The following is a 22,204-nucleotide window of genomic DNA, read 5'->3' as shown; positions in this document are numbered from 1 at the left end:
GGCTCCCGCAGTGGAAGACTGGGTGCAGCGCTCAAAGGAAACCTGGAGAGCCGTCCAGGAATCCCTTAAACGAACTGGTGGACGGCAAAAGAAGAGCGCTGACCGCTGCCGCAGTGAGGCCCCCGTGTTCACACCGGGGGACAGGGTCTGGCTCTCGACCCGGAACCTGCCCCTCCGCCTGCCCTGCCGGAAGTTGGGTCCGCAGTTTGTGGGACCATTTAAAGTCCTGAGGACGATAAACGAGGTGTGTTATAGGTTACAGCTCCCCTCTTATTACCGTATTATCCCCTCGTTTCATGTGTCTCTCCTCAGGCCGGTGGTAGCTGGTCCACTGCAGGACGTTGAGGTGCGGGAGGTCCCTCCGCCCCCCCTGGACATCGGGGTGGCCCCGGCGTACACAGTCCGTTCCATCTTGGACTCTAGGCACCAGGTAGGGGCCTGCAGCACCTCGTGGATTGGGAGGGGTACGGTCCGGAGGAGAGGTGCTGGGTACCGGTGGAGGACATCCTGGACCCATCACTGTTGCGGGAGTTCCACAGCCTCCATCCGGATCGCCCTGTGCCTCGCCCTCCGGGTCGTCCTCGAGGCCAGTGTCGGCGCGCGTCGGGGGGGGGGGGGGGGGTACTGTCACAACGTCTACTGAAGGTGGCATTTCATCATCAAAACAACAGTTTAAGTTGATTACTTTTTGTAAAAAAATATATTTTCCACATAGATTCCACATCACAATATGTTGACAAATTACATTGAAACAATGTTGATTCAACCAGTTTGTGTCCAGTGGGCAGAATCAATACCTGATACATGTGAGGTTGAGAAAAGGTTATACAATACAGCTTTATTGCCCATATGTTACAGCAAACAACGAAAATTTCTGCTCTGTACAAGTATGTGTACATCACCACACATACAATTGAGATGAGCACAGGGTCAAGCTGCAGTGCAGCATCCCTGGATGGAGAGTGGGGTTAAGGACCATGCTCAAGGGCTCCACCGTAAGGGAATAGCTTGAGGATGTGAACCCAGCAACCCTCCAGTTGCCGGATCAATTCTTCCCTTCTTCCAGCACCCGGCCCGGGACACGAACTGAACACTTTTCGGCTACAGGTCCAACTCCCGCTGGGTTACCTATAACAGTTGAATGAACTTTGGTTCAACTGCATTTGCACGTTTTAACGGTGCAGCTATATACACTCCCCTACATATTTATTTGGACAGTGAAGCTAAAACACTTAAATTTTGCTCGAAACTCCAGCATTTTGGATTACAGATCAAATATCCTTTTATTTGAGGGTATTTTCAAACATATCTGTTTTACTGTTTTTACTGAATGCACTTTATGTATCTAGTCCCCTCCATTTGAAGGTGTCATAAGTATTTTGACAAATTCACTGATAATGTAATCAATTTACTCACATGTTTAATATTTGGTCCCATATTAGTAGGACGCAATGACTACATCAAGCTTGTGACTCTACCAACTTGTTCGATGGATTTGTAATTTGTTTTGGTTGTGTTTCAGATTATTTTGTGCCCAATAGAAATTAATGGTAAATAATGTATTGTGTCGTATTGGAGTCACTTTTATTGTAAATAAGAATATTATATGTTTCTGAACACTTCTACATTAATGTGGATGCTGCCATGATTACAGATAATCGGGAACATTGTACACTACCCACACACTCCCACTGACACTCCAACACACATACACACACTAAATACACTCAAAGACACAAACCCCACACGCATATTGACGCCACACATACACACACTACACATACACTGCTTCTACTCTGTTATTATCTATCTTGATTGCCTAGTCACTTTTACCCCAACCTAAATGTACATACACTATAGAGTGCATTCAGAAAGTATTCAGACCCCTTGACTTTTTCCACATTTTGCTACCGTTACAGCCTTATTTTAAAAGAGATGTTTAAAACATGTTTACCTCCTCAATCTACACACAGTACCCCATAATGACAAAGCAAAAACAGTTTTTAATATTTTTTTGCAAATGTATTACAAATAAAAAACTGAAATATCACATTTGCATAAGTATTCAGACCCTTTACTCAGTACTTTGTTGAAGCACTTTTGGCAGTGATTTCAGCCTTAGAGATGGTTGTCCTTCTGGAAGGTTCTCCCATCGCCACAGAGGAACTCTGGAGCTCTGTCAGAGGGACCATCGGGTTCTTGGTCACCTCCCTGACCAAGGCCCTTCTCCCCCAATTGCTCAGTTTGGCCGGGCGGCCAGCTCTAGGAACAGTCTTGGTGGTTCCAAACTTCTTCCATTTAAGAATGATGGAGGCCACTGTGTTCTTGGGGACCTTCACTTCAATGCTTCATACATTTTTTTGGTACCCTTCACCAGATCTGTGCTTCAACACAATCCTGTCTCGGAGCTCTACGGACAATTCCTTCGACCTCATGGCTTTTTTTTTTTCTCTGACATGCACTGTCAACTGTGGGATCTTATATAAATAGGTGTGTGCCTTTCCAAATCAGGTCCAATCAATTGAATTTAACACAGGTGGACTCCAATCAAGTTGTAGAAACATCTCAAGGATGATTCATGGAAACGCACCTGAGCTCAATTTCGAGTCTCATAGCAAAAGGTCTGAATACTTCTGAAAATAAGGTTTTTCTGTTTTTTTATATGTAATGCTTTTTCTAACATTTCAAAAAAATCTGTCATTATGGGGTATTGTGCGTAGATTCATGAAGAAAAATATATATTTTATCCATTTTAGAATAAGGCTGTAATGTAGCAAAATGTGGAAAAAGGTAAGGGGTTTGAATACTTTCCGAATGCACTGTATATACAAATGTATGTGGACACCCCATCAAATTAGTGGATTTGGCTTTTTCAGCCACACAGCCACGCAATCTCCATAGACAATCATTGGCAGTAGAATGGCCTTACTGGTCAGTGACTTTCAACATGGCACAGTCATAAGATGCCACCTTTCCAACAAGTAAGTTCGTAAAATGTCTTCCCTGCTAGAGCTGCTAAGGTCAACTGTAAGTGCTGTTATTGTGAAGTGGAAATGTCTAGGAGCAACAACTGGTCAGCCGTGAAGTGGTAGGCCACACAAGCTCACAGAGCGGGACCAACGAGTGCTGAAGCACGTAGTGCATAAAAATTGTCTGTCCTAAGTTGCAATGCTCACTACCAAGTTCCAAACTGCCTATGGAAGCAATGTCAGCACAATAACTGTTCGTCAGGAACTTCATGAACTGGGTTTCCATGGCCGAGCGGCCGCACACAAGCCTAAGATCACCATGCGCAATGCCAAGCTGGAATGGTGTAAAGCTCGCCGCCATTGTACACTTGAGCAGTGGAGACACATTCTCTGGAGTGATGAATCACGCTTCACCATCTGGCAGTCCAACGGACTAATCTGGGTTTGGCAGATGCCAGGAGAATGCTACCTGCCCGAATGCATAGTGCCAACTGTAAGGTTTGGTGGAGGAGGAATAATGGTCAGGGGCTATTTTTCATGGTTCGGGCTACGCCCCTTAGTTCCAGTGAAGGGGAATCTTAATGCTACAGCATGCAATGACATTCTAGACGATTCTGTGCTTCCAACTTTGTGACAACAGTTTGGGGAAGGCCCTTTCCTGTTTCAGCATGACAATGCCCCCTGGCCGAAAGCAAAGTCCATACAGAAATGGTTTGTCAAGATCGGTGTGGAAGAACTTGACTGGCCTGCACAGAGCCCTGATCTCAACCCCATCGAACATCTTTGGGATGAATTGGAACGCCAACTGTGAGCCAGGCCTAATCGCCCAACATCAGTGCCCGACCTCACTAATGCTCTTGTGGCTGAATGGAAGCAAGTCCCCGCAGCAATGTTCCAACATCTAGTGGAAAGCCTTCCCAGAAGAACGGAGGCTGTTCTTCTGGGAAACAGCAAAGGGGGGACCAACTCCATATTAATGCCCATGATTTTGGAATGAAATGTTTGACGAGCAGGTGTCCACATACTGTTGGTCATGTAGTGTACTTCTGGCACCTTCAAATGGGGGGACTTGACTCACAGTCCTTTCATTTCTAAACGGTAAAACAGATATTTATGAAAAAAACTCAAATAAATGATGACATTCTGTACTGTTGCCTCATGTTAAAATGTTTATCTCAAATTCAAAATGCTGCAGTATAGAGCCAAATTTACAGTCTCAGCATTACTGTCCAAATAATTACATAGTAATATAATTACATACACACATCCATATTCATTATTAGTCATCATCATCATATATTCTAGGGTACTACCATTGAGGTATAATAATAAGAACGTGTACTGCACTCTGGGAGAATCTCAATTGCATTTCTTTGATTCTTCACTTCCCCTCCCCTTTGACCTCATCCAATTGGGAGTGGTTTCCACTAGATAACACAAATCTGCTTTTTGGTCTTAATTTAAGGTTAGGCATAAAGGGTTTCTGTGTGTTTTTTTAATTTAACTAGGCAAGTCAGTTAAGAACAAGTTTTTATTTACAATGACGGCCTACCAGGAAACAGTGGGTTAACCGGCTTGTTCAGGGCAGAACGACAGATTTTTGCCTTGTATCGAATCCCTGAGCTGACAGCAATTTTTCAGTTGCTGGCCCATCACTCTAACCACTAGGCTACCCGCCATGGTTAAGGTTAAGTATAAAATCAGATTTCAAGAATATAAATTGTAAAATATAGCCAATTTTGACTGTTTTCTTCTCCCTCTGTTTGAATACATCCTAACTTCACTGAAATAATCACTTATCTGTCTATGATGGACTGGTGCATTATGCACTAGATGCCTTGCTTTCATCCAAATAGATCATTACTTCAATGAATGGAGGAATTAATTACTATGCTATTTCAAAGTATTACAGGGGCCCAATTTAAAAACCCTGCACGCCACTGTCTGCTAGTCAGCCAATCAAGATACACACAGCACCACATTGGTGGTGTAGCGATACGTCAGCTCTGCCAGCGTGGAATACGGAGCGCCAGTCCAGGAAGTTAAAATTTACAGGACTTAGCGGGATAACGAAGCTGTTCAGCCGTCAATATTATAATATTTCCCACGTCCATACAGAGTGGATAAGCGGCGTACCCTTGTCTCAAGCTTTTCAACTGTCTGAAGCCACCGCGTCAGGGTAAGCACAAACGAGCTGTCAATCTTGGTGTGGTCCAAGCGGTAACGCTAGGCAAACTATGGCTAGCAATGCTAGTTAGGCTAGCAGCACCAACAGCGGTAAACCTGCTGTCATTGCAAAGAATTACGCGGAACTAGATGTATTTCCTTTATTCACGCAATGCAATGCAATGCGGCATTTAACCCTTGCATTTCCTTGTTTTTTCATGGCTTATGTCGTCAATTAAGAAGCTGCCACCTTCCATTCATAAAACAGCTTATCATCGTGATGACGATGCTGCTAATTTGTTATGGGTGGTCACGGATAGCTGACTGACTCGCGCAGTTGCCGCGTTCAAACAACTGGGAACTCTGAAATCTCCGACTTCAGCGCCCCCAAGACAACTGAGAACGCGGGGGGGACAACGAGCTCCGACTGGGGAAATCGTTTTGAACTACAATTCCGATGCTGTGTTTTAACATTTAGAAAGGTCAATAATCATCGCTTTCAAACCGATTTTCGAAACATGCTGATATGTCCCTTTTTCATATCAGCAATAAAATAAAAATATACACTTACTTTTGCAGTTTTGCACATACGCACAAGATGTGTGTGTGCTTCCAGTCGACGAACTACACTTTCCACAGTTACGATTACACACAGATATTTGGAGCATGCTAGATGGCTATTTAGCATAGGTGGCCACCTATGTCTTCCGTAAACAAGTAATGCAACTTGGAGATATGGCTGTGTAGTATTTTCATTTGATATGGAAGATACGTATCTTATGTTTCCAAAACCCTACTGCAAGCGATGCGTGTTATAGAACAAGCGTCAGAGTTCTTAAACTCCCCTGGTCAGAACATACTTCAGTAGACAGTCAGAGTCATCATGCTCAAGTATGTTATTTATTGGTTGAAAGACAAATATTTAGGCAGATCATAAATATATTGAGTGGCATGTTGTAGAAGCAGAAAATCCGGTTTGATGAAATCAGCCAGGTAATCCAACTCTATCACATAACAGGTGTATCCATAACCACACCCATTATCATTTCAAACAGAAATTAGGGCCTTGAGGCACCACTGGTAATGAACAGAAGTTATAGTCAGACTGTATGTAACAGTGTAGGTTCCGTCCCTCTCTTCGCCCCAACCCGGGCTCGAACCAGGGACCCTTGCACACAACTGACACCCCACGAAGCATCGTTACCCATCGCGCCACAAAAGCCGCAAGGGGAAACCCTACTTCGTTGCAAGGGGAAACCCTACTTCAAGTCTCAGAGCGAGTGACGTCACTGATTGAAACGCTATTAGCGTGCACCACCACATCGGTTACATGTACTTACTTTCAACTGCTTCTCCAGTCGCCTGGAATTGGCAATAACATGAGCTAGACTATGGTAGAGTCTGTTACATCATGCCAATGTCAATATTTGACTAATGTTAACAATTAGATTGACCTCTGTCTACTATACCTCTGATCCACCTCAATGTGCAGTCCAATAGGTGACAGAGGAGGGTAGAGGGAGGATTAGTGTTAAATATAAGGCTTTAGGGGGAGAGAGAACTGGAAGATGTGTTTTTAGCTAGTCTCTGGCTCTGTCTAACTCTGAGATGGAATGAGGTATCCATCTGCTTTAGTGTCTTTTTGCTCAGTCTCTGACTTCTGACCGTAGATGATGGTCGACCCCACACTCGCTGAAATGGGCAAGAACCTCAACGAGGCCATGAAGATCTTGGAGGATGGCCGAAAGTAAGCTTTTATGAATTGGTGTTTGTTCATGAAGATGTATTGACGAGTATTACACTGGCTGTTAATGACACACATATCTTCACACATACTGTATGTTAACACAAGTCAGATGCACACACCTGAAGGACTTTCTGACTTGTTGGTTTTGTTTGTTTCTCTCCAGGGCATCAGAACCGGATGCAGATAGACGACAGTTCAGCAGGAGTAGTATCCCTGGACCCCTACAGGGAGAGTGAGTACAGCAGATACCCCCGTTTCTCACTCTCAATCTAGTATCTATCTTTGTCTCTCTCTCACACATACAAATGTGGATGGTATTTCACAGAAGCAATGAGTTCCCTCAAGCAACACGTTGTGTGTTTTGTTCCAAACTTCCAGTGGGCAGGATGTGGCCAGTATACTCCAGCTGGTCCAGAATCTCATGCATGAAGATGAGGAGGAAGACAAGCCAAGCCATCGGTAGGTCTGACATTAAAACACCACTACTGAGAGCATATGTCAGTTTGAAGGCCATCTTAGAATTTTCTTATCACTATAATAAGAATTTCCAAGTGAACAAAAAGAAGTCGTTGATAATATCAATAAAAAATCTATCCGGTTTATTAAAGTTGCAACAGGGAGACGCCTCCAGAACAGAGGCAGAGAAAATGTCTATCTGGCCTCTTGGAGACAGGCCCTTTATATTCTAATCAGACAGTGTTCTGTAAAAAACAGCCCAAGAGGCTTGTAGGAAGTCAAAACAAATTGCAGTGACATTGTCAGCTGCTACAGAATCACACCGTGTTTCACAGAATCCAGTAATAATCAGTGTCCTTGTACCTCTAGTCTGGCGTCAATCACTATCAACAGAACCTTGCACAAACAGAATGTGAAAACATATAAATATGCTAAGCATTGTGTTAATCATTCTTCACTGTATATGAACTTTATTCATCTTAAATATTCTCAATACAATCAGTATAATACAGTTTATCAACATCACGTCTTTGTGACCTCACTTCCTGTGCGTGTCTTGTCCCCCAGCAGGATGCAGAATGTCGGAGAGCAAGGTCACATGGCGTTGCTAGGACACAGCCTAGCAGCCTACATCTCCGTGCTGGACAGGGAGAGACTCAGGAAGCTGATCACACGCATCGCGTCTGACACAACACTCTGGCTCTGCAGACTTTTCAGGTGTGTCTGGGTCTGTCTGTCAAGTGCATGTGTGTGCTTGTTCCTGGTGCATTGCTAATTTTGATGTCCTGCCAGGTATGAGAGTGGCTCAGCATACTACCATGAAGATGACAGAGAGGGCCTGCTGAAGGTGTGTCGCCTGGTCATCAACACCCGCTATGAGGACTACTCCACAGAGGGCTACACCGTGCTCAACTCCAGACAGCCAGTCATTTACCAGAGCGCCACCTGCAGGCCTGGCCTGGGACAGCACCTCTGCAGCCAAGTAGGCGTAGAAGCAGGCATAGAAACGCATTGCGTATTCTTACATGAAGACACACACAGACCTTTTTGATATTACTTTAGAGTTATAAGAGCAGATATTTCAGAAGTTATTTGATGTAGATTGACTTTAACAGAAATCCTCTCTTCCTCAGCTGGGTCTGCCTCTGTCCAGCCTGTGCACCGTCCCCTGTAACACCATGTTTGGATCCCAGCACCAAATGGTAGATCAGCCTCATTTAGATAGGGCTCATACAATGTACACTACATTACCAAAAGTATGTGGACACCTCATTCCAAAATGATGGGCATTAGTATGGAGTTGGTCCCCCCCACTTTGCTACTATAACAGCCTCCACTCTTCTGGGAAGGCTTTCCATTAGATATTGGAACATTGCTGTGGGGACTTGCTTCCATTCAGCCACGAGCATTAGTGAGGTTGGACACTGATGTTGGGCGATTGGGCCTGGCTCGCAGTCGGTGTTCGATGGGGTTGAAGTCAGGGCTCTGTGCAGGCCAGTCAAGTTCTTCCACACCGAGCTCGACAAACCATTTCTGTATGGACCTCACTTTGTGCATGGGGGCGTTGTCATGCTGAAACAGGAAAGGGCCTTCCCCAAACTGTTTCCACAAAGTTGGAAGCACAGAATCGTCTAGAATGTCATTGTATGCTGTAGCTTTAAGATCTCCCTTCACTGGAATTAAGGGGCCTATCCCGAACCATGAAAAATAGCCCCTGACCATTATTCCTCCACCGAAGTTTACAGTTGGCACTATGCATTGGGGCAGGTAGTATGCTCCTGGCATCCTCCAACCCCAGATTTGTCCGTCAGACTGCCAGATGGGGAAGCGTGATTCATCACTCCAGAGAAGGCGGCGAGCTTTACACCACTCTAGCCGATGCTTGGCATTGCGCCTGGTGATCTTAGGCTTGTGTGCGGCTGCTCAGCTATGGAAACCCATTTCATGAAGTTCCTGACGAACAGTTATTGTGCTGACATTCCTTCCAGAGACAGTTTGGAACTTGGTAGTGTGTGTTGCAACCGAGGACAGATCATTTTACGAGCTACGCACTTCAACACTTGGTGGTCCTGTTCTGCAAGCTTGTGTGGCCTACCACTCAGCGGCTGAGCTGTTGTTGCTCCTAGACATTTCTACTTCACAATAACAGCACTTACAGTTGACCGGGATAGCTCTAGCAGGGCAGAAATTTGACAAACTGACTTGTTGGAAAGGTGGCATCCCATGATGGTGCCACGTTGAATGTCACTGAGCTCGATTTTATACACCTGCCAGGCCGAATCCACTAATTTGAAGTGTGTATGTGTGTATATATATATATATATATACACTTCAAATTAGTGGATTCGGCCTGGCAGGTGTATAAAATCGAGCTCAGTGACATTCAACGTGGTACCATCATGGGATGCCACCTATACTGCTCAAAAAAATAAAGGGAACACTTAAACAACACATCCTAGATCTGAATAAAATAAATAATATTTTTTCTTTACATAGTTGAATGTGCTGACAACAAAATCACACAAAAATAATCAATGGAAATCCAATTTATCAACACATGGAGGTCTGGATTTGGAGTCACACTCAAAATTAAAGTGGAAAACCACACTACAGGCTGATCCAACTTTGAAGTAATGTCCTTAAAACAAGTCAAAATGAGGCTCAGTAGTGTGTGTGGCCTCCACGTGCCTGTATGACCTCCCTACAACGCCTAGGCATGCTCCTGATGAGGTGGCGGATGGTCTCCTGAGGGATCTCCTCCCAGACCTGGACTAAAGCATCCGCCAACTCCTGGACAGTCTGTGGTGCAACGTGGCGTTGGTGGATGGAGCGAGACATGATGTCCCAGATGTGCTCAATTGGATTCAGGTCTGGGAAACGGGCGGGCCAGTCCATAGCATCAATGCCTTCCTCTTGCAGGAACTGCTGACACACTCCAGCCACATGAGGTCTAGCATTGTCTTGCATTAGGAGGAACCCAGGGCCAACCGCACCAGCATATGGTCTCACAAGGGGTCTGAGGATCTCATCTCGGTACCTAATGGCAGTCAGGCTACCTCTGGCGAGCACATGGAGGGCTGTGCGGCCCCCCAAAGAAATGCCACCCCACACCATGACTGACCCACCGCCAAACCGGTCATGCTGGAGGATGTTGCAGGCAGCAGAACGTTCTCCACGGCGTCTCCAGACTCTGTCACGTCTGTCACGTGCTTAGTGTGAACCTGCTTTCATCTGTGAAGAGCACAGGGCACCAGTGGCGAATTTGCCAATCTTGGTGTTCTCTGGCAAATGCCAAACGTCCTGCACGGTGTTGGGCTGTAAGCACAACCCCCACCTGTGGACGTCGGGCCCTCATACCACCCTCATGGAGTCTGTTTCTAACCGTTTCAGCAGACACATGCACATTTGTGGCCTGCTGGAGGTCATTTTGCAGGGCTCTGGCAGTGCTCCTCCTGCTCCTCCTTGCACAAAGGCGGAGGTAGCGGTCCTGCTGCTGGGTTGTTGCCCTCCTACGGCCTCCTCCACGTCTCCTGATGTACTGGCCTGTCTCCTGGTAGCGCCTCCATGCTCTGGACACTACGCTGACAGACACAGCAAACCTTCTTGCCACAGCTCGCATTGATGTGCCATCCTGGATGAGCTGCACTACCTGAGCCACTTGTGTGGGTTGTAGACTCCGTCTCATGCTACCACTAGAGTGAAAGCACCGCCAGCATTCAAAAGTGACCAAAACATCAGCCAGGAAGCATAGAGACTGAGAAGTGGTCTGTGGTCACCACCTGCAGAACCACTCCTTTATTGGGGGTGTCTTGCTAATTGCCTATAATTTCCACCTGTTGTCTATTCCATTTGCACAACAGCATGTGACATTTATTGTCAATCAGTGTTGCTTTCTAAGTGGACAGTTTGATATCACACAAGTGTGATTGACTTGGACTTGCATTGTGTTGTTTAAGTGTTCCCTTTATTTTTTTTAGCTATATATATTTATATATATCTCAGCAAAAAAAGAAACGTCCTCTCTCTGTCAACTGTTTATTTTCAACAAACTTAACATGTGTAAATATTTGTATGAACATAACAAGATTCAATAACTGAGACATAAACTGAACAAGTTCCATAGACATGTGACTAACAGAAATGGAATAATGTGTCCCTGAACAAAGGGGGGGTCAAAATCAGTATCTGGTGTGGCCACCAGCTGCATTAAGTACTGCGGTGCATTTCCTCCTCATGGACAGCACCAGATTTGCCAGTTCTTGCTGTGAGATGTTACCCCACCAAGGCACCTGCAAGTTCCTGGACATTTCTGGGGGGGGAATGGCCTTAGCCCTCACCCTCTGATCCAACAGGTCCCAGACGTGCTCAATGGGATTGAGATCCGGGCTCTTTGCTGGCCATGGCAGAACACTGACATTCCTGTCTTGCAGGAAATCACGCACAGAACAAGCAGTATGGCTGGTGGCATTGTCATGCTGGAGCGTCATGTCAGGATGAGCCTGCAGGAAGGGTAAAACATGAGGGAGGAGGATGTCTTCCCTGTAACGCACAGCGTTGAGATTGCCTGCAATGATGACAAGCTCAGTCCGATGATAATGTGACATACCGCCCCAGACCATGACGGACCCTCCACCTCCAAATCGGTCCCGCTCCAGAGTACAGGCCTCGGTGTAGCGCTCATTCCTTCGACGATGAATCCGACCATCACCCCTGGTGAGACAAAACCGCGACTCGTCAGTGAAGAGCACTTTTTTCCAGTCCTGTCTGGTCCAGCAATGGTGGGTTTGTGACCATAGGTGACGGTGATGTCTGGTGAGGACCTGCCTTACAACAGGCCTACAAGCCCTCTGTCCAGCCTCTCTCAGCCTATTGGGATAGTCTGAGCACTGATGGAGGGATTGTGCGTTCCTGGTGTAACTCGGGCAGTTGTTGTTGCCATCCTGTACCTGTCCCGCGGGTGTGATGTTCGGATGTACTGATCCTGTGCAGGTGTTGTTACACATGGTCTGCCACTGCAAGGACGATCAGCTGTCCGTCCTGTTTCCCTGTAGCGCTGTCTTAGGCGTCTCACAGTACAGACATTGCAATTTATTGCCCTGGCCACATCTGTAGTCCTCATGCCTCCTTGCAGCATGCCTAAGGCACGTTCACGCAGATGAGCAGGGACCCTGGGCATCTTTCTTTTGGTGTTTTTCAGAGTCAGTAGAAAGGCCTCTTTAGTGTCCTAAGTTTTCATAACTGTGACCTTAATTGTCTACCGTCTGTAAGCTGTTAGTGTCTTAACGACTGTTCCACAGGTGCATGTTCATTAATTGTTTATGGTTCATTGAACAAGCATGGGAAAGAGTGTTTAAACCCTTTACAATGAAGATCTGTGAAGTTATTTGGATTTTTACGAATTATCTTTGAAAGACAGGGTTCTGGAAAAGGGACGTTTCTTTTTTTTGTTGTTTATGTATTTAGGATACTGGGGTGCCTGTATGCGTACTACCTACCATACCACCCTGATTTTTTTTAAATGGAAAACAATATCTTTCTCCCTGGGTGTTTTGCTGTTTGCAGGACATTGCAATGCTGGACAAGCTGATCAGAGAGGATGTGGAGACTGGGAAGCTTCCATTGCTGTTGATCGCCAACGCTGGTCAGTGGGGAATTCTATCACCTTTTTAATACAAGAAGTGGCAAAGAACACACATCTACTCTTTAAAAGTGTTTTATTTTCTCCAAGGTTGTGTGCATATTGAAAAACCTAGCATGGTGACACACTTTTTAAAAAAATGTAACCTTTATTTAACTAGTCAGTTAATGAACAAATGTATTATTTACAATGACGGCCTACCAAAAGGCCTCGTGTGGGGACGGGGGCTGGGATAAAAAAAAAAAAATTTGTGTATGTGTACACACATCACAACAAGAGACAACGCAACACAGAGACCTAAGATAACACAGCATGGTAGCAACACAACATGACATCAACATGGTCGCAACACACAGGTTTACACCCTAAAGTGAAACAATGTTTACCCCTTGACCAACCAGGATGTTATTGTATGACTTACCTGGTCAAATAAATGTTAAATCAACATGTCAGTCCCTCTATCACTGACATATTGACCAAGACGTACTGCAGAGTGACTCAGAGCCTACTCACTGCCTGTGTTCCCAGGCACCCCTGGGGCGGGACACACAGACAAGCTGGGCCGTCTAAAGGAGCTGTGTGAACAGTATGGCATGTGGCTCCACATAGAAGGGTGGGTAACAACATTACACATACTTGTAATACTTCTAATATGTCTTTAATCAACCATATTGGAGGGGTTTGTAAATGCTTTATAACTGCTTGGTCTTTTCTGTCTCTCAGGGTCATCTTGGCCACCCTGGCTCTGGGGGAGGTCTCGTCCCCTGTGACGGTACGGATAGGATATGCTCTCCCATTCTGTGACCCTCAGAACTCTAAATGAATACACTCTAAGATGCCTGTATAGTACGGTAATGTCATATGTCTACTATGTGTCTTTGCCTCCTCCCTGTCCCCAGGCGGCCACCAGGAGTGACAGTATGACCCTGACTCTGGGTCCGTGGCTGGGCCTGCCTGCTGTCCCAGCTGTCACCCTCTACAGACACGAGGACCCAGCCCTGGTACACTTTCTCCTTCCTGTTCTCTCTTCTTTGGTTTCCCCTCTTAACTCTCTCCCTGTCTGTAGCTGTAGGGCCTTTAAACTTGCATCCTTCCTTCCTGCCTCCCTTGAAGTTACTAGAGATCTGATATGACTGGATTGGTGTAAGCTATGTGGTGGAATTTTTGGTTTCACTTATCCATTTGAGTTCTCTCTCTCCTGTCTTAGTCTCTGGCAGCCGGGTTGACCTCCAGTCAGCCAGTAGAGAAGCTGCGTGCCCTGCCTCTCTGGCTCTCCCTGCAGTACCTGGGCCATGATGGGATAGTGGAGAAGATTAGACACGCTGTAGAGCTCGTAAGTACTTTGGGTTAGTAATTAGCATGTGGGTTAGCGATCTGTATTAATTTATATCACCTTACTGCTAACAAACTGACCTATGTCGTATCTCTTTTTGTCTGTAGAGCCAACAGCTTCTGGAGAAACTGAAGAATCTGGCTTCCATAAAAACTTCAGTAGGTCTACAACTTGCTGTTTAACTATCTACTACTATTAATGTGTGTGGAAAGCATTTATGCATTGACTGTTCTAAGCAGTCATAAGCTGTTTATTGTATTTTATAGCGCACTATGGGTGTAAACGAAGGCACTATAAAGCCATTACACATAGGTGGGTCATATGATGAAGACCCCCAATATATGAGCTTTTGCTTGTTGAGTTTTAAGATCCGATAACTTAAGAAAACAATCATAAGATCACACTCAACTCTAACACATAACACACAGCTAAAGATGCAGGCGTCTGACGTCTGTTTTGTCATCAGGATGAGCTTGACTCAGATCTTTCGTGATGCTTTGACTATGGTAAAGAAACCGCACTGAGCCTCGTTAACAGAGACCTCCGTCATACTGTCGCAAAACAAAGACCTTATTCACAGGCATCAGCTCTGAGCAGATGGTGCCCTTTATATAATCTGAAACAGAGTGTGAATATGATTGACACATGTAGATGATATCGAGATCATTGGAACGGTGCAGTGCAGTAACTGCTAAAGCTGATCTGGTGAACAAGTGGAGTGTGTGAGTCTGGTTACTGTGTTGATGGTAGCTTTTAGTACCGTTTGTTGTAGTGAGTGTCGTGTGTAGGAAGTGTGTGTATACTGTAGATAGTGAGCTGTTGGGTTGCCTTGGTTACAGGGTGTGGTGTCTCTCTCTCGGATCCCGCCGATCTCAGGGGGCTCTCTACGGGACTTGCTGGGCTCTCTCATTCTGTCTATTGTAGGTGGGACCAACCCTCTTCCCCCTGCCTGCTCCCCCCTTTCTTTCTCTGTTTCACTCCGTACCTGACCATGTTTGTCCACCTGAATGCCCTGAAAGGCACTGTATTTGAGACACCGCTCAAATCGAGGGCACTCATTTGCTAAAACTGCAATCAGTCCACTTCCTGGTTCCTGTCCAATCATCCCTACAGGCATGTTTTAGGCACAGCAGGGAATATCCTGTCCCCCCACCACCACATCTTCACAGAATCCTGATGACTCTAAAGTTGAACTTTGGCCCAGGCGTCATCAAAGATGGACCTCACTGTGTTTACATAACTACCCTGTTTGGGTACAACAGTAACACTTCAACCAGTCAATCCTGCTATGGGTACTGGGTAGTACATACCCTTACTGTGAATTGTTAGAGGTGGGGAGAAATTACCAGAAGGAAAGAGTAGTGTCTTTTCTGTGCTGAGATTTTCTCCAAAACGAACATTTTCCCGACTCAATGATTTTATGTAGAAAGTATACACAGTACATACAATATAATGGTCAGTTGTGGATTTGTCGTAGGTTGTAAGAGTTAGTCATGTATATAAAGTCCATGGAGAACACAGCCATGTCCATTGTGAATGGAAGTCATAGTCATTGACATTTACGCCCAAACATTTAACTTTTTTTTTTTAAGTTGCATGATTTAACTATCTCCATGCAGACCAGTTTGACTGCTCAAACAGAGGATGTGTGTCACAAGCCCAGGCATCTCCATAGCATCACATCACACAGCTTCTCCGGCCCATTCTCACACAGTACACCTGTTTGCATGTTAATGACAACAGAGTTTTAAAGGTCAAAGGTTATGATCCTGGATGTGTGGAACCTCACCTGTGTGTCTGTCTCACCTTTCCTGTGCTGCAGGTGGAGGATGAGCTCAACTCTCCAGTAGTTGTGTTCAGGTTCTCCCAGGAGACCAGTGCAGGTGAGTGGTTAACACTACTCTTCCTGTTCCAACACATTTTCCTCAACTAACCAGGAACTCTTATTCAGCTACATCCAACTTACATCAAATTATGTAATAATGCATTCAAATGAGTATCGTATAAATGTAGTATGTATTTGAATTTGGCATGTTATATGTAATAGGTCATAATACTATGTCCTCTTCCCTCTACTCAGAATCGAGTGGTGGTTCTGTGGAGGGCTACTTTGCTGGAGAGAGAGAAGTGCTAGATTCCCTCAACAGATGGGTGAGCATTTGTATACATGTGTAATGAGTGAGACAATCTTGGTTGGTTGGTTGATTGATTGTGTCTGCCTGTAGCTGTGTGAGCGGTTGGCACAGCTGGTGCCCGCCAGCGGGGTAGACATAGTGGAGTTGGAGGACGAGGGCACCTGTGTCCGCTTCACCCCTCTTATGACCGCCGCAGGTAAAACACACACTCACCTGTAGGACACACACACACGCATCATAAGAAAGACACACACGCATCATAAGAAAGACACACACTCGCCTGTAAAATAAACATTCACATGTAAGACACACACTCACCTGTTAGACATACCATCATTTGTATTCCACACACTTACCTGTAGAGTTAATGAAGAACACCTGATCATCGTCAGTCAATCCACCCACCGTAGTGGGTGTTAGTCAGGCACAACTCTCCTTTTGTTGAGCCTGTAGCTGTTGACCTCTGAACTCTGCCCTCTGACCTGTTCCCTCCCAGCCCTGGGGACCCAGAGGTGTGACGTGGATCTGCTGGTGGAGCGGTTGACTGAGCTGCTTCCTGTGCTGAACTGTACGCTGCGTCTCAGACTGGACTTCAGAGAGGAGGTGTACCGCCACTCTGCCCTCAGTTACATAGAGGACCTCAGCTGGCCTGGCCTGGGAGCCGTCAGGTAGGAATATACTGTTATTCATTCAGTATTAGTATCATTAGTAGCTATGTAATTACCATTGTACCATTCCATTTCATAGTAAATACCTGGTCATTTCTGTACAGTAAAATAATGTGCAACTGCAACCAAAATGTTTTGTGTAAAGCAATGTGTCCACAAAATGATTGTGTGTATCCACTCAGGTATGAGCCGAGGATTGAGGAGCTGAACGACAGTAAGAGACAGCTGGAGGTGGAGAAGATCAACAGTGAGCTGCTGGTGAAACTAGGGGATCTGGACGCAGACCTCATCTTCTCCACCGGTCAGTACTGTGCCTGTCCACAGCACAGAGCTCCTTTTATCACATCTGAAATGCAAGATTTCATTCTTTCCCTCAATTCAAGGAATGATTCAGACCTGGTTCTGATTCTGCCTGCTTTACCTCTTCTCTCCCTCCATCCTCAGGCCTGGAGTTTGGACCCGAGAAGGACTGCATATTTATTGGCATGGCAACGGAGGACCTAGACGTGGCAGAGCTAGTGGATATGATAGCCGCCCTGGGGAGGGACATAGAGGAGAACGGCAGGGTAACGCTATCTCCTTCTACTCTGTTTACCTAAAGTCTGTCACTTCCTCCAACATGGCTGGTACTTCCAGATTATATAGATTTTTGATGATAAAATGTAATCAAAAATCTATGCAATACTACAATCCTATTGCATTGATTGAGTTGTAAATGACTTTTTTCTTCTGTCCCATCTTGTCACTAGCTATTAGAGAACATGACAGAGGTGGTGAGGAAAGGCATCCAGGAGGCAGAGCGCCAGCTCCAGAAAGACAACCAGGACAAACTCATGGAGGAGGTGTGTGTGTGTGTGCGCATTTTTGTATGTGTATGACATTAATCAATGCTTTGTATACATGCACATTTTATGGACTGATTTGTATTTAAAAAATTGCATCATCTCTCTCTCTCTCAGGGTGTGTTGAGACAGATTCCTCTGGTCGGCTCCGTGTTGAACTGGTTCTCTCCGTTCCAGAGCACTGTGAAGGGCAGAACCTTTAACCTGGCTGCAGGTACACAACTGTGTGTGTGTGTGTGCCTGCTCCTAGGTTGCTCCTGTACATCTGCATTCCGATGGTATAATAAGTGACTGTGTATTTCCCATAGGTTCCCTGGACTCTACAGAGCCCACCTACTCCATGAAGGCTCAGACAGGTGGGCTGGCGTCGCCAGAAACCCCTACCTCCTCTGCCAAGAGACTGCCAGGTATGGTCTCACAGAATCTATAGATGGGATGTTCTTTTGCAGTCATTCTCTTAAAATCAAGGGATGTATTTTATTTATTAAAAATACTGGAAATCTTAGACTACTATTCTCTGATTCCTCCTTTTCCTCCTCCACTTGCAGGACAGAGGCTGTTCCGGCGCGAGGGTGCGGGGGGCTCTGACTCCCACAGTGAGACCAGCTCCGTGGGCCAGGCTGAGGATCTCTCCAAGGAGAGGGTCCCACAACCCACCCCACCTTCCCCTGTCCCAGACGAGGCGGTTTCCGTGGCCCCTGAGAGCTCAAAGACCCCCCAGGTGCCGGCTGATCCCGAGCCCACGCAGGAGAATGGCGAGGTGGGTACACAGGAAGAGGAGGAGAGACAGCCTGAGGGCCAGGAGGCACCAGTGGAGGAGACAGGCAGATAGGACAGCCCCCAGGGCAGAGTTATTTGAAACCAGCTCTGAAAGGTTCCAGGCCAGTCCAACAGGTGTTGCAGAGCAGGGATTCATTCCATTCTCAAATGATTCTCCCTTGCCTCTTTTCTTGACAACTGTCTCCTTATAGATCTAAAGGGACTGGAAACTGGGATGAAAGATAATTAGACAGCAAAGGCTTCATTTAGCCTACCAGAAGGGTTGTCATTTTATCTCTACTTTATTCTTTCTTTCCAGTCCCTTGATGACTGGGAGAGGTCAAGGACAAAGGGAAGGAACCAGGATTTCAGAATGGAATCCAGCCTTAGTCTCTAGGGTTGTGTCTGACTGTCTGAGGACTCAATCATTGTGGGTTAATAAATAACTATGTAGGAGTAGGACCTAAGAACTCTGGTCAAGCAGGAACTACACCTGAGGCAGGGAGTCAAAGGTGAAGGGTCGTCTGAGGACTTCCTGGTTCATGGCCTCCACTCTACTTCAGTCGGTCTCGTCATGGCCCGGAGGTAAAACGGCTTATATGCAAGCCAAGTAATGTGTGACTAACACTGGAAATAAAACAATTTTAGTTTGTATGTAATGTATACACACCTATTTCTATCCACTCAATCGCCATCATGATCAGTAAAACCAGCTCCATATAGAGGGAAATGTAGCAGAAAAATGAAAGCATACTGTGATATGAATTGAACGAGAAAGAATACACACATCCACCTGCTTCTGATCTTTAAACACACCCACAGTATATGTGCACTACCCCAATAGACCCTCCACGGTTTGTCAAACACCCTTCTGTTAATTTTTGCACATACTTGGGTCTGATTGGTGTGTTTTTTTTTTTTAACAATGTAAATGTATGTTTTTAATAATAACATTTCCTTACATCCACAAGCAAAGTCTTGCTTAACATGCATTCTGAGGAAATACTTCTTTTTTTTTTTCTTTGCCAAAAAATATAGTGGCTGTAAGTTATGTTACTGTTTCCTGTGAGAAAGACATACTGTAGCCTAGTAGCTATTATAATGCCTAGACTGATGATAGCATATTTGCAGGTTAAATGATTTTGTTTCGATGCAGTTGTTTAAAAAAAAAATATATATATATATATATTCCATTTGTTCTGTCCATTATTACTGCACTACCTTATTTAATGTTGCACATAGTATGTGTTAATCAAAACCTTTTCAATTCATTTATTTTTATTCTCAAAATAAGTCTATAATTTGTTGCAATAACTACTTGGATGAAGAATTATGATTCCTGACTTGAAATGACACAACAATATTTCCGTCCTGCTTCCATTACAATCTCTATTTGATTTCACATACTGGTACCTTTTCTCTAAGCCCTTTGTCAAGGATCTGGATTTATGTTCCTTCCATACCATTGTCTTCAAAAGGGAGAAGTTATCTAGAGAATTTAACTATTCTCAACCTACAACTCTAAGGGGGTTTACGACATGTTTTGTACACAGTTGTAATTATTGAAATGATAGGTGTTACATTCTCGTTGCCCAATCATATTTCTGCTATGTAGTCATAAAAATTGGGAGAACTTTAATGACCTAGGGTGTCAGACTACTGACGTTACAATGACTTTGAAATGTGAATCATTTGCTTATAAAACTGCTTTTGTATCCACTGTACAACACTGTGCCGTTAGACATTTTTATATCCAAAGCAGACAGAATGGAATGAGCTTATACTTTTACGTTTTTCTTAACTTAGGATGTGCACTTAACTTGAAAATATAACCGTAATTGTTGTCTTCTGAATTTTATAGTATCAAGATGATCTTGGTTCACTGTACTCTGATATAATTTCCATTTGTTGTATATCTGTTTAATGTCATAAGGCTTTGTTATTATGTCTTTATCACCTTACTTTGAGGACATTGTTTTCATATTCATTAAAAATGTATGTACATGTTACTTTTTATTCTGCTCCTAATCAGCAATTCTGGTGCAATAATCTACTCATAGCAAAGGAGAAAAATAACTGATATTTAATGTTGAACTGGGAGCGTTATTTTTGATATACCATTAATTTAGTTTTCTGAAGTGAAAATATTGAATAGATTAATGTTTTAAGGACATAGGTGGTTGAAGTACTGCACTTGTCTCATTGAAGTTCAATGCCTGTTTCTCAAAGATGTCTGAAAAACACTGGTGAAATGTAATTTCATGGGATGGAAAGAGGGATATATTGAAGAATCCAATCAGCTTTATTAAAACATGATATAAAACAGGTTTGTGTTATCAATCATTTGCAGGGACTCTTGAATTTACAAGTCAAAGGTGTTAATCAAATTGTTAGTTACCAATTTATCAGTAATTCCACAGTCAACATCATTGAAATCCTGATTTAGTACCAATGTCAGGTTGATTTTTATGTATTTATTTGACCTTTTATTTAACCAGGTAGGCTAGTTGAGAACAAGTTCTCATTTGCAACTGCAACCTGGCCAAGATAAAGCATAGCAGTTAGACACACACAACACAGTTACACATGGAATTAACAAAACATACAATCAATAATACAGTAGAAAAAAAGAAAAAAAGTCCATATACAGTGACTGCAAATTATGTAAAATAAGGGAATTAAGGCAATAAATAGGCCATTGGTGGCAAAGTAATTACAATATGGCAATTAAACACAGGAATGGTAGATGTGTAAAAGATAGATGTGCAAGTAGAGATACTGGGGTGCAAAAGGAGCAGAATAAATAAATACAGTATGGGGATGAGGTATACAGATGGGCTATGAACAGGTGCAGTGATCTGTGAGCTGCTATGACAGCTGGTACTTAAAGCTAGTGAGGGAGATGGGGAATCTCCAGCTTCAGAGATTTTTGCAGTTCGTTCCAGTCATTGGCAGCAGAGAACTGGAAGGAAAGGCGACCAAAGGAGGAATTGGCTTTTGGGGGTGACCAGTGATGTGTTTCTCCCCGTCAGAAATAATCAATGGAAGCAGTATGGGGAATTAAAGAACCCAAATACACACTGCAATGCTCAAACTTTTTCCTCAATGTTATTTAGCCCTGCCTTCGTTGATGCAGTTTTGTGCTGCTGGAAATTTTGCTAGACATTGTCTCCCCCTAGTGGCAAAATTAGTACTTTGCACTAAGGCCTCAGCTGAACCTCAGCAGTGTCCATACAGAACAAAATTATAAATGCAACATGTAAAGTGTTGGTCCCATGTTTCATGAGCTGAAATAAAAGATCCCACAAATTATCCATACGCACAAAAACCTTAACTCTCACATTTTGTGCACAACATTTATTTACATCCCTGTTAGTGGGCATTTCTCATTTGCCAAAATAATCCGGTCACTTGACAGGTGTGGCATATCAAGAAGTAGGAGTATTTCTGTTTGTAATAAAGCCCTTTTGTTGGGAAAAACTCATTCTGGT

General features: G+C 44.4%; 1 protein-coding gene and 1 long non-coding RNA gene across 4 annotated transcripts; one reads left to right on the top strand and one right to left on the bottom strand.

Annotated features, from left to right (window-relative positions):
* Window positions 1-821: 821 nt before the first annotated feature.
* Window positions 822-5,844, bottom strand: LOC115171588 (uncharacterized). The gene is made up of 2 exons (XR_003871221.1): window positions 5,707-5,844; window positions 822-1,128 (listed from the first exon to the last, which is right to left on the bottom strand). It is a non-coding gene; the product is annotated as an uncharacterized LOC115171588 (long non-coding RNA).
* On the top strand, window positions 4,980-21,038 carry LOC115171587 (pyridoxal-dependent decarboxylase domain-containing protein 1). Of its 3 annotated transcripts, none has more exons than XM_029728562.1 (24): window positions 4,980-5,148; window positions 6,806-6,882; window positions 7,046-7,114; window positions 7,261-7,341; window positions 7,909-8,055; window positions 8,131-8,320; window positions 8,472-8,540; window positions 12,901-12,979; window positions 13,505-13,589; window positions 13,700-13,748; window positions 13,876-13,977; window positions 14,184-14,309; window positions 14,417-14,467; window positions 16,132-16,192; window positions 16,390-16,460; window positions 16,535-16,640; window positions 16,941-17,112; window positions 17,295-17,413; window positions 17,557-17,678; window positions 17,862-17,954; window positions 18,072-18,168; window positions 18,263-18,361; window positions 18,503-18,714; window positions 19,033-21,038. In XM_029728562.1, the coding sequence occupies exons 2-24, from the start codon at window positions 6,806-6,808 to the stop codon at window positions 19,108-19,110; spliced, it is 2,355 nt and encodes a 784-aa protein (XP_029584422.1). In that variant the 5' UTR covers window positions 4,980-5,148; the 3' UTR covers window positions 19,111-21,038. The 3 variants fall into 3 exon arrangements, with proteins under 3 accessions (XP_029584422.1, XP_029584420.1, XP_029584423.1); XM_029728560.1 differs by having other exon boundaries at window positions 7,906-8,055; XM_029728563.1 differs by having other exon boundaries at window positions 7,906-8,055; window positions 18,503-21,038.
* The last annotated feature ends 1,166 nt before the right edge of the window (window positions 21,039-22,204 follow it).

The sequence above is a fragment of the Salmo trutta genome, chromosome 32 (genome assembly GCF_901001165.1).
Source record: "Salmo trutta chromosome 32, fSalTru1.1, whole genome shotgun sequence".
Classification (NCBI taxonomy): domain Eukaryota; kingdom Metazoa; phylum Chordata; class Actinopteri; order Salmoniformes; family Salmonidae; genus Salmo; species Salmo trutta.
Note: the sequence above shows the minus strand (reverse complement) of the source record. Positions and strands in the feature narration are given on the sequence as shown.

What these genes read in the sequence shown, in the direction of transcription:
- LOC115171587 (XM_029728560.1), top strand. Translation starts at nt 6,806, where the DNA reads ATGATGGTCGACCCCACACTCGCTGAAATGGGCAAGAACCTCAACGAG. An exon ending in TGGCTCTGCAGACTTTTCAG is followed by an intron (nt 8,056 to 8,130) that starts GTGTGTCTGGGT and finishes ATGTCCTGCCAG; the next exon opens with GTATGAGAGTGGCTCAGCAT. An exon ending in TTGGATCCCAGCACCAAATG is followed by an intron (nt 8,541 to 12,900) that starts GTAGATCAGCCT and finishes TGCTGTTTGCAG; the next exon opens with GACATTGCAATGCTGGACAA.